The following is a 12,675-nucleotide window of genomic DNA, read 5'->3' as shown; positions in this document are numbered from 1 at the left end:
TGCATATCTTAAATTGACATTAAAAAGAGAAACAGGTATTCTGCTTCAGCTTGTCAATATTCACTTTAGAAGCTCTATACAAAGAGGTCCAACTGGCTTTTAGCAGATCTCTTTAAATCAGTGCAAGAGTTGTCAGGTCACAATTTTGAACTGAGTCTATATGAATCTGTATCTTAAACATCTGTGAAAATTGACAGTGCTCAGGAAATTATAGAAGTGTGTCTGATATTATTATATAGGTCTATTAAAAATTAAGTGGGATATTGCAGATATTTTTATACTAAGAAAAGCTCTATTGCATTTGGTAGGTAATTCTCCTTAGTAATTCTACTTGCAATGGTCCTGGAACACTCTAATTTTTACCTCTAAGTATAATAAAGTTTGATATCTCAGTTTAGAGAAAACAGAAGAGAGGGAAAATATTCAGCTCTAATAAATTGAGGGTACCACTTTCTAACACAAAGGGGAAAATTATTAGTAACAAGAAAGTAGAATTTGTTTTAAATTGTGATGATTTTATTATCTCAGAGCAGATTATTATTGGTTATGTCAGCATGCTTTAGTACTGTGCGAGATCTGGTAACATTTTTGCTTCCAGGCAAATTCATACATACGTGCATCCATAAGAATGTGCATTTCCATTTTTCCAACAAGCACAGGTTTTTACATGTATAGCGCTGGGTACTGTGTCTGTCTGGGATGGAGTTAACTTTCTTCATAGCAGCCTCTATAATGCTGTATGTTGAATCTGTGAGTAAAACTCAGCATTATTTTACCTCTTGCTGAACAGTGATTGCACAGCATCAGTGCCTTCTGTTTCACATCTGCTCCTGCCAGAGTGTGGGCTGGAGGTGAGCTTGAAGCTGGGACACAGCTGGAACAGCTGACCTGAACTGACCAAAGGACCAAAGGAACATTCCACAAGCCATACAGGGTCATACTAAATTTCAGCCTAACTAAATCAAAACCTTTTTTTTTTTTTTTTTTTTTTTTTTTTTGTGTGTGTGTTTTTATTTTAATAGGTATTGGATTACAGAATTCTGGATTATGTTCAAAATGGACTCTAAACTATCCACAGCTATGGAGGAATTTCAAGAAGTGGTTCGAGCTAATGGTGAGGAGTTACATTGTCGTCTAATTGACACATCTCAAATGTGAGTGTCGAAGTCTCAATATACTCTGGAAACAAACTTTTGCTCTGAATTTCCTTTATTTTAATATAATGTCTCTCATAAGTCATATGTTAGCTATCCTTACAAGAATTTATACTTCATACAGATGAAATATACCTTATGTAGTGGAACATAATGCCTTTCAGGAATGGCTTAGATTGAGTTTAGCTGCAGTGTAGACTTTGGGCTGGTTCTCCTTGACAGCTAGGTTTTACCTTGTCCAGGGAACTTAGAAAATTTGTAGATGGCCAATGGTTTTGCAAGATCACTTGAAATCACTGAAAAAGAGAATAAAATTTGATTGAATAACAAATGAGGTAAAAAAAGTGTGTTTATATTTTAGCAACAAAGGTAAGTGAGGATATGGTTTATTACGTTGTCAGACTCTTGATATTGTTTAGATGATTTTGGTTATAAAATACTTGCTGTGGCAAGAATAAATCCTAGAGCTGTACATCACAGCTCTTTCTTGGGAAGACATGTTTGCCTGTTACATGAGAGTGAGATAGTTCTGTGGAGCAGTACAACTGACAAAACAAGTGTCAATTTGTACTTTGGAAATGCACAGGCTAAAGCAGAGCAGAATTTAGCATACATTTTGGATCTGGTTATGAAAGAGGATATTTAGAATTTCAAATTGAAATAAATTTTATTACTCTATGGGTCAATAGCAAAGAGGGACAGTTCATACTCAGAGGTTGCTCAAGGAAATCTGAGGATTATTAAATGGAGGAACGCTGGATGTGTTCAATGAAGACAAAGTTACAGACAGCTATTCTGAAAATGTAGAACTGATTGCAGAAATTATATAGACTCTCATGCTGTTTAGTAAGACAGTTGTATTGTACTTAAAGTGCTACATCAATACAATAAAGACTAACATAATATTTTGTCATATAATCTCTAATGCATGAAAGGAGTTTGCTGTTTTGAAATTCAAATAATTCACTTTTTACTGCAGTAAGGCATGAAAACAATGTCACTTCTGACTTAGGGAAAGAGGAAAATTTTGCTTTTCAGTAAATAACTTGGAGTAATTGTGTTTTAAAAGAAATTCTAGGGATTGGTCTAGAAAGCTGACACAGCGTGTAAAGGCCAACACCAGTAAGAAACGGAAGGTCTCACTTCTTTTTGATCACCTTGAGCCAGAGGAGCTGTCAGACCACCTTACCTATCTTGAGTTTAAGTCTTTCAGAAGAATATCAGTAAGTTATTTTTATTTATTTATGTGATTATTTATTTATATTAAGCAAATATGGGAAAGACAGGAAATATGGCAGAGAGGTAGTAGTACAAGATTAACTCTGCCATACAAGATGCTGGACATGCTGAGTCTGTTTCCAGACTCTTTTATTTTACTAGTATTGAAGGTGGCCAGTGTAACTTAGATTCTGAGTAACTACCCTTCTGCTACAACCATATGAGAGTAAGAGAATGAACCTCAACTGTGGGAGAGCTGGGGCAAGATCAGTTGGAAGGAAGAGGAGAAAACCTTTCCAAGAAGCTCGTTTTGTTAGAACAAGGGATGTCATTGGGCACAAGAACAGGCAGCATCCTTTGACTCAAATCAGTAATCAGTCTGAAATGGGATGAAGGAAACTTGGAATATTCTCCTACAGTGCTAAGCTTCTGTAGTGAACAGTGCAGCAATCCTGTGCAGTGATTAATGGACTGCACTGAAGATGGCCACTGGACTCTGCTTGCCTTTTTGATTGTGCATAACAAAATAAAGACCAGAGATAAGAAAGCACTTTAGAAAATGCCATTTTTAATGTAAGGGGGTTAAACATATTTTATTATACAAGCTTTCATATACACAAACAATTTTTAAGGATTTATCTAAGATATTTTTTCTTTCCTTTGATTTATTTTCTCAGTAATATTTGTAGCTGATAAGATGCAAACTTCCCTATGCACCTTGGCTTCACTTGCATCATTGTATGCTACAACATTGCCTCTTTTCATACCTGATACAGTTTACACATGGAAAAGTGAATGTTAGGGACCAAAATCTAGGAAGGTTGCAAAGTCTGTGTGATAATAAGACTGAAAGCAAAGTGGTTTTTTCAGTGGTGTTTTTGTTGTTTTCTTTTTGCTGTTGCTTGTTATTTAGTTGTTTTTGGAGTTTTTTTTGGTAACACTACAATATGAAGCTGAACCTTTGCAAGAAAAGGGGCTCTCACTAGATGGTGGAAGATTTCAGTCGTGTTTTTATGTACTTTGTTTTGAACTGACAGTACGTGACTGTTTTGTGTTAAACTCAAAAAGCTGTAGAACTGAAGTCATGCACAGATTGCTGCCTGTAGGCAGTAATAATATGCAAAGCTTATATAACTTACCATTTTCAAAACCTCTGTGCAGATGTAAGGTAATTAATGAGTATAACAAGTATGGTTTTAGTCAGAGTGTCAGATGTGTCATGGAGTTCCAACAGTTACATACATATATGCATTTTATGTGCAGGGTACCTGCATATGTTTTTGTGTAAATTGATCTTACCAAGACTTCGGGTCACAAAATAATATGTAATTAATGATTAGTTATATTAATTAAATCTTTGCAGAATATGTTCATGATGTGCTAAGCAGCAGAATCCTTTCATTATTCTAATATGGCATCATGTACCAGGAGAAAGATTGAAAATGACCAGCTGTGTTATTAGTCCCTGGAATAACTATTTAAAGGCTTGGGCATTTGAATAGTTAGAAGGGAATATTTGATCACATACACAGCATACAGCAAAACCTTCCATGAGATACCACCCATCTTGCAGCAAATTAAAATGCAAGGAGTGGTGTTCACAGAGTAATGACTGGAGGTATGCTGGTGCTTGGAAAGTATTTTAATCTCTAGTCATAAAATACAGGCAGGCCAAAATCTTTTGTAAGAATCTGGATTCTGGATTCCTGTTGAGGCTTTTAAGTTAGTCATCACAATAACAGACTCTTGCAATATTTAAATAGCTAAACTACTTTAGCATATCTGCCACTAACAAGCTTGTTATAGTTGACCTCAATAAATTTGTGTACCACAATTAAGTCAAAACTTTCAAGAAGCATTTTAGAGATTAATTTCTTCAGCATTAAAAAAAAAAAAAAAACAAAACACTTTTCCAAAGGAGATGACTGCTGAGAAAAAAAATTAACTGATTCATAGTTGTACTGAAACTTCTGTGAAGTTCATAATTATTTAGTCAGATATTTAAAAATTATCTATCTGTATAGAGTAGTTGCTTAAATTTCAGAAAGCCCAGCCAAACCTGTCTGGGTTCAAAATTCAAAGAGTAATTGAAAGGTAAGTACTATGTAATCTCAGGGACAGCTCTACTTATTAGTAATATTTCTTCAATTTTTAATTTAATAAGGACAAACCTAGAGGTGTCTGCTGTCATCTGCTTTTAAAGTGCTAATAATTGTTATTAAACAGATGGAAAAAATGTATAAAGTTGCAAGAAGGTGAGAGAGGGAGAGTAAGAAACAAACAACAGCCTGACCTTTGCTTAAAGATCAGTGCTATTTCACATATTCCCGTGGAAAGGAATGTATGTCTCTTACAGCTATGAGTGTTTTTGGTAAAATGTTAGTGGTCATAGTAAAGAATGGATGTAAAAATCCCATGTCACATTTTCTGATGATTCAAATTTTTGTTTATTTTTGTTAATGGATAAATCAACAAAATGGATAAAGATTGCATCAACAAAAGCAAATTATTCATTCTCTTTAATCTTAATCTAAGAATGGCTTAAAAACAAGTGTGTTACAGGTATCTACTGAAAAATTTTAGATTGTATTGATTAAATAAGAGACTCTCACAAGCTGTATTAAAAGTATTAAGGAATCTGCAGCCCTCACTCTTAATGGTCTTAACTCAGTTTCGTATTAATCCCACTGAACTTGCTTTTTGTATTGGCGTAGCTTAATTCAGAAGTGTGCCTCAGCTACAGAATGCATAAACTGACCACTGAACTCCCTTAAATTATTACTGAGTTATTAGATTACAATTTAAGTTCTGTTTAACCTTCCCAATAGAAGTCAATGAATCTATGAAACCATAGAATCCCACTGAGGCTGGGAGGAAAGCCCCAGTTCTACTCCTCCTGGGATTTTTAAGAGCCAAGACTTCTGAGATATGGCAAAAAGAAGCTTTCAGTTAATTCAATTAGTGGAAGTCCCTGCTTTGAACTTAACAAAGCTTTTACAAAGGAAAGATTTCAGTTTTATGGATAGTTTTGGTATAAAAGATATAGTTTATATTTCATTTGCAAAGCAGACCTCTGTCCACACACAGATCATGAGGCATATGAAACTACATGAATTTTCATTTAAGCTTTTTTTGTTTAAGTTCTCAGATTATCAGAACTACATTGTGAATAGTTGTGTGAAAGAGAACCCAACAATGGAAAGATCAATTTCTCTTTGCAATGGTATCTCTCAGTGGGTGCAGCTAATGGTTCTTAGCAGACCAACACCACAGCTTCGGGCTGAAGTGTTCATCAAGTTTATTCATGTTGCACAGGTCAGTTAAAATCTAGCATGTTTGGTGTTTATTTTGTCTTTCTCTGATGCAGCCCTTTTTTCTGCTCTTCCCATCCTACTACTGTAGGGTGAGCTGGGAGTGTTGGCACTGGTCTCCTGGTTCATACACACCACATTTGTGTGAGTGTGCTGTCTTACCAAGTGTTCAGATATTACAGTGTCACAGCACCAGGACTTTCTCATGTTCATTCTGAAGAAGTTATTTTCACTGTAAAACTAGGCTTGCTTTTGAATCAGCATGTGAGATTCCCAGCTGTGACTGTGAAGCTTTGCAAAGCATGAGCAACTCTCATGGCTTTGGCTGTAATTAGAAGCATTCCACCAGAAACACCTTTCTGGGTAAAAGGAGGGCTATGGTCCTATTTGCGTTCTTTGCATACTAATTAAACTGCAGTCATAACCAAGATAATAGGTTGTGTTTCTCACTTGTGGTAGACTGTGGGAAGAGGGGGAAGTACTGAGGAGGTACTTTGAAGACTTACTGTATCTGAAAATTTAATATTTGATTTAATAACAGTAGAGTAAGTTCATGTTACACCCAGTAAAAACACAACTCGTCACCAAAATACATGAAGTCAAATGGCACAAACTTGTAAGACTTTGGAGGAAGACAATAGAGGAAATGAAAATTTGGGTGTGCACATTGAACAACCTAAACCTTTAAATTATACTGTTTGTTTGGTTTTTTTGGTTTTTTTTTTTTTTTATATGAACACAGAAGCTCCACCAGCTGCAGAATTTCAACACATTAATGGCAGTGATAGGAGGTCTCTGTCACAGTTCCATTTCCAGGCTCAAGGAAACAAGCTCATGTGTTCCTCATGATGTAATTAAGGTTAGTATTGCTTCTCTAAGTTTTACAAGTACGGGAACCTTTAATTTTTTTTGTCACTGCACACACGAAAAGTAACCCTTTTTGTTGGATAAGATGGAAAGACAGAACAAAAATTTCTTTGGTTTTGAAGGATTTTTATTTATTATTTCACCTGTACTCTACATCACCAGTTACTCCTACACTTCTTGCAACCCCACCTTTTCTCAAGACTTGTATAGATTCTCTATGTTTTCTCCTTTAGTCTCAGATGTGATGAGCTGGATTTTCACTTACATGCAGTAGTACAGAATAATATTCAAACATGAAAACAGAGAATTGGATCCTAGAACACTTGAAAACAAAACTATTATCTTCTGTAGTAGCATAGATCATCCTTAGTCTGTAAAATGCTAGCACAGAGCTCTGCACTTTGAGTGAAAGGACTGATTTTATTAATCTGATCTTTCCATTTGACAGGTTTTATTTAATTTAGACTTTAACAAATTTAGCCACATAGCATGGTGGACTGTTAGGAATCTATTTTAATTTCCAGTTAAATTCTTGTGAAATACCAATGAAAGCTATTAAAAAGGGAAGGAAGGCATACTTTTTTAGCAATGCTTCTTAAGCATTCATGTGGATTCTTAAGAGACCTCTTAAGAGAATAAGATACTTTCATCTTTTTGGGCCTGAAAGAGTCCGTGAAGGTATCTAATGAGCATCTTTTGATCACAGTATGATCAACTTAAATGAATAGTGCATACTTGGAATAAAGACCTGAAGTGTGACCTCGCACTGGAAATGGTTACAGCTATCATGATCTATAAAATCAGTTAGAAAGCTTATTTTAGAAACATGTTTTTCAAATTTTGTCATTTTAAGGACTGCATGTCTGCACATAATTTGAATAACTTTTTGTTTCAAGAAATTATATACAGGTGCTAATAGAAAGCACATAATAAAAGGCTGGTAATTATTGACTTGAAAACACACTTTGAGGTTTAACTACATCAAACAGTTAGTAAAGGTTACAAATGGAGAACTTTGACAAGAATTTCCCTGAGAAAACATTAGTCTATTAATTTTGTTATGTTAATGAGTCAACTTTGTACCTGTATAATTTTAAAGAAGGGAAATATTTATACTGCTAGACTGAAGATTAATTTGGCCTTTAAAAAACCCAAGATACAGTTTCTAATTCATTTCCATACAAAAAATGTTCTTAGAAAAACAGGTATGCTGCCTTGAACCATAGTAGGGCTTCTGATCACACCACAGTGGGATCATGGCACAGCACAGGGTTTCATTGCCAGGACCTCTCCAGCAATTCCAGCTGGTCTCCTGAGAGTCAGAGAATGCATTCCACATTTTAATGTGAAGATGGCTGTTCTTATGAATGTCAGAGAGCTTGCGCTATACTTACACATTGACTGCATATAGACCCCCCTGATTCGAGAGAATCATATTTCTTTTCATTTGACTAAAAGGGGAGTGTAAGGAGACCAGCATTATAGGTTAGGCTATATATTAACCATCTGTAATTACATAGTAGTACCTAATTTATGGGTACAGAAAATCTAGAATACCTAGATTTCATTTGAAGTTTTAAATTCTTTTTCAAGAGTTGTGAGTAAATTCCTTAACAATGACATGGGAAGTTCTTGTGCTGTATGACAAAAACAGAAACAGTAACCAGCACTGATTTTTTGGTTTTCTTTTTATTTTTAGGTGTTTAATGAAATGACAGAATTGCTTTCGTCTTACAGAAATTATGATAGTTACCGACGTGCCTATAACGAGTGCAGTAACTTTAAGATCCCAATCCTTGGGGTCCACCTGAAAGACTTGATATCCCTGTATGAGGGCATGCCAGACTACTTGGAGGACAAAAAAATTAATGTATACAAACTGTATTCTCTCTATAACCACATAGATGAGCTGATACAACTCCAGGAAATGCCACTTCCCCTGGAGGCTAATATGGACCTTGTTCACTTGCTTACAGTAAGTGTGTTAGATAAGATAAATACATCCAATTAAAAATGTCATATACCTATCAAATAACTAAATAGAGAATTCAATTAATTAATTAATTATGGATACATAAGATTGTAATTTTTTCCCCAAAGGGGAAATGTATAGGAATAGAAGAGAAAAGATTGGTGATGATTTAAGTGGCAGCAAAGGTAGAGGTGCCAGTTCAGCAATATGCTTCAAATTATTTCTACAAGGGAAGGAAATGTTTATTTCTGCTTCACTACAGTACAGTATTACTCTCTGTACTGTCAGTAAGGAAGATTCCTTGTGCTGAGAACAAAATCACACAAAAGTTTAGTCCCTCAAGATACTGCATTTCTAACCAAGTCTCTTCTGGTACTTAAGAAACTGTCTGACATAAACATTAGTCAAATATAGTTGATGTATTTCACTCCCAGTCCTATCTAGTCAATGCCATGCTACTTAAAAATTGATACTACCTAGGACATTGTTAAAACTATAGTTTTGGCTTCTCCTAGTAAGTTAAAATACTACCTTCTATTAAAAGAGTAAATCTTCCGTTCTTGTTTCTCAGTGTTGTTCGGCTTAAACAAGTATCTCATCTTGGAAAAACCAGATAGTCCGCTTCCACTTTCTGTTACAAGCCCTGTTTCAGGAAAAAGCTAATAGATAAAAATGCTTATGTGCCTGAGGTTATTTGTTCTGTCTGGGAGCACCTTTGTGTGAGATTAAGCACACATGCCCAGAGCCTGAAATACAGCTATGCATTGAAATGGTGAACTTTTTACTTCTTCCTGCTATTCCTTTTAAATATTTTGTTTGAAATTATTCTGAGTATTTTTTTCTTCTAAATAATGTTTTATAAAAACAGCTATTACAAATATGTAGAACTTTGGTCATAATTTCATGCAGGTATATATGACGGGATATAAATGAGAAGAAATACTTCATTTCAATGCAGGAGCTTCTGAACTCCCAGTACTCCATGTTACAGGTTTCCAAATAATGGCAATAACAGTCTGTAATGTAGAATTGGACACATTTCAAATCACTGTGAAGACCTGTGCAGCTTAAGTTCATTTTTTCTAGGTGTAATCTAAATAACAAAATAATGCACCAAAAAATATGAGCGCACTCCAGCAGCAAGTTTATAAAGTAGTAGTGACTGTTCTGGGATTAAACTAATGTGTTTGTTTTCAGCTGTCCCTTGATCTTTACTACACAGAAGATGAAATTTATGAACTTTCATATGCACGAGAGCCACGAAGTCACCGAGCTGCTGTAAGGGCCTTTACAGATTCTTAGCAAAAGGAGGGCTTTTATGAGTGATTGTATTTTAAAACCAGGATTTTTTAAAAGAAATGCTTATCTTCTGCATTCAGTTTATTATTTTATTTTATTATATGCTAAATTGAAAACACTTTAGCTTTGTACACTGAATGAAATCTATTAAAGCACAAATCGTTTGGTTGATGATGAAGTCTAAGATAGAATATATGGCAGAGTTTACACCATATCAGGTTTTATAATATGAACATAAAGACAAATGAAGTTGCTGTGTAGAGGCATGAGATCAGTCTTAATCTTGGCAGTTGATACTTTTTTCAACTTTATTCAAATGGAGAATTATTATATGATTCAAATGATGAAACCCATGAGTGTTATGTGGTATTTTTGTTCCTGTTTTATTAATATGGAAAAGATGGTGATTTTACAGGGCTGTCAGTGAACTGTGACAATTTAAGGAATGACTGCTCTTTTGAACAATTCAAGAAAGAGCTTAAGCACCATGTAATTATCCAAAGAACGATGTTGGGTCCAACAGGTCATTTCTACAATCCTGTGTTACATAGTCCACTGTCACAATGGAAGAAGTGTACTATTAAAAATCTTTTCATGTGGTACTAATGTGGTACTTCCAATTTTTTTTTAGCCTATGACACCTTCCAAACCACCAGTAGTTGCAGACTGGGCCTCAGGAGTGGCCCCAAAACCTGATCCAAAAACCATCAGCAAACACGTTCAGAGGATGGTAGATGTAAGTAAGGTTGGCCAGTGTACTTCATATTATTGTAAATGTTTATAGCCTTAATCTCAGGGTATGAGGAAATATAGGAATGGGACTTCTGTCCTCACAAACAGATACTTTTGCCTACCTGTAAACAGCAGCAGCAGCAGCTGTGAGGCACAGATGGAAATTCCTTCAGTGGGTAAATGGCCAGCAGGAGGTGTGAATGCTGGTTAGTGTACTTGCAGAGTCACTCTTTCAGGGAGCCAGGGAGTCCATTTCTACCAGGGTCTCCAACATCATGTTACCGATGCAGTCTGACAGGAGGCCTTCAGTGGCTTTGTTACAAGCAGCAATTGCTTTTTCTTTTGGGTCTCCTGCTTTATGGGAAACTACTAAGTAAGGTGATTGATTCCAAAACTGATAGAGGTAGAGATGTAAATAGTTCATCTTTGCTTGCCTGCTTCATCTTTTTTCTTTCTAAGGACTTGTAATATTTTGAGGAATCCTTTGATACATGCTGTTTTGGAATATATTTCTAAATTTATTCTGGATGTGCTCCTTGCCTTGTGGCCAGTGACAAACAGTAATACATTCCACAAGTGGAAACAGGTGTCTGCCTGACAATTCTGTCCTATAACTGATTTTCTCATAACACTGACCTGATAAAATAATCTAGGCAGCTACACTGATTTGGCTACAGAAACCACCATTGAGAGCACTAATTGAGAGCATTAGTACAAGTTGTATATGTGGGCCTGGACAGAATGGTCTGAAAGCAGAAGTTAAAAACAGCTGTCATTGTGTTGTGAAGCTTTTCGTCCAGCCTGTGTTGGCTTACCTATGTTTTGCTGCAAGTCAAGAAATCATAATGCTTTTTTAGTCTCAAGCAAAAAACACAATTAGCCTGTTGCACTGTTTAATAGACACTGGGAGAAGATGGGTGATGAAATCCATAAATAATGTGGAGACTTTCTGAAGTGGTAATTCAGACCATCCTCATTATAAACTATTATGCTATTCCCTTGTGCAGTCTGTCTTCAAAAATTATGACCATGATCAGGATGGATACATTTCCCAGGAAGAATTTGAAAAGATTGCTGCCAGTTTCCCATTCTCATTTTGTGTAATGGCTAAGGATTGGTGAGTACCTGCTTATCAACTTTGTAGCATCTGTTTTGGGAGAGATTTAGGGGGTTTTGTGTTTAAATTGTATTTTTTCATTAGGGTGTTAAAAACATCCTCTTCAGGCACAGACAGAAGTGAAAACATAACTGACAAAAGCAACTTCTAAATGTGTTGTGAATGACATCTTCATTGGGCTTACAGCAGTGGTATCCAAGCTAGTTTAGAAAGAAAAACAGACAACAGAAAAATAACAATTTTTCAAATTATATCCAGTATATTCTGCTAAATAATTTTCCTATGATAAAGCTGTCCCTTAAAAATAGAGAATTGGAAAATGTATATTTTGATAAAATCAGGAACATTATTCCTAACATATTAAAGCATGGAAAAGTACAGTAGTGATTTTTTCAGAGGTTTACTATGATGTAGTTTTGAAGTTGCATCACATACGCAGATATTCCATTTTTCCTGTCAGTTTGCAGTTTAAATGTGTAGATAAGCTTCTGTATACTTTGGAAGCAATTGGCAAGATTACTGAGATCATTGTAGTTTTTTGTGCATTAAACTTCTGCTATTATAAAATGTGAAGAAAAAGATGTTTAATTCTCCTTATGCATTTAACAAAATCTATGTCTCACAAACAACTTTTCTTGTTTATTTCCAGGGAAGGTCTGATTAGCAGGGATGAAATAACAGCTTACTTTATGAGGGCTAGCTCAATCTATTCCAAATTAGGACTTGGCTTTGCTCACAACTTCCAAGAGACCACTTACTTAAGGCCTACTTTCTGCGACAACTGTGCTGGATTTGTAAGCTTACTTTTTAGTACATTATGTTAACTTTCTTTGGAATTATGCTTTTTTTATCTCATAATTGCCTTGTGTCATATACAGAAATGGATCTATATAAAACATCAGTGAACACCAGACTTCTGCCTCTGTATATGTTTAAGGTACCCTTTACTCCCTGCTTGGCAGTGCCAATATGTTTAAACATGGTTCATACTTTGTGGGGTTTGGT

The 12,675-nt window shown here is 35.4% G+C and overlaps 1 protein-coding gene across 1 annotated transcript in view; it reads left to right on the top strand.

The window, feature by feature from the left end:
• RASGRP1 (RAS guanyl releasing protein 1) overlaps positions 1-12,675 on the top strand; it is a 38,194-nt gene that overhangs the window by 18,262 nt on the left and 7,257 nt on the right. The window contains exons 5-13 of the mRNA XM_053946423.1: positions 1,023-1,154; positions 2,224-2,377; positions 5,514-5,687; positions 6,426-6,542; positions 8,250-8,525; positions 9,720-9,800; positions 10,453-10,557; positions 11,561-11,670; positions 12,320-12,464. Coding sequence (XP_053802398.1) covers positions 1,023-1,154; positions 2,224-2,377; positions 5,514-5,687; positions 6,426-6,542; positions 8,250-8,525; positions 9,720-9,800; positions 10,453-10,557; positions 11,561-11,670; positions 12,320-12,464 — 1,294 coding nt within the window. The remainder of the gene's footprint in view (positions 1-1,022; positions 1,155-2,223; positions 2,378-5,513; positions 5,688-6,425; positions 6,543-8,249; positions 8,526-9,719; positions 9,801-10,452; positions 10,558-11,560; positions 11,671-12,319; positions 12,465-12,675) is intronic.

Source organism: Vidua chalybeata, chromosome 6 (genome assembly GCF_026979565.1).
Source record: "Vidua chalybeata isolate OUT-0048 chromosome 6, bVidCha1 merged haplotype, whole genome shotgun sequence".
Taxonomy (NCBI): Eukaryota; Metazoa; Chordata; class Aves; order Passeriformes; family Viduidae; genus Vidua; species Vidua chalybeata.
This window is presented reverse-complemented; position numbering and strand designations above follow the sequence as displayed.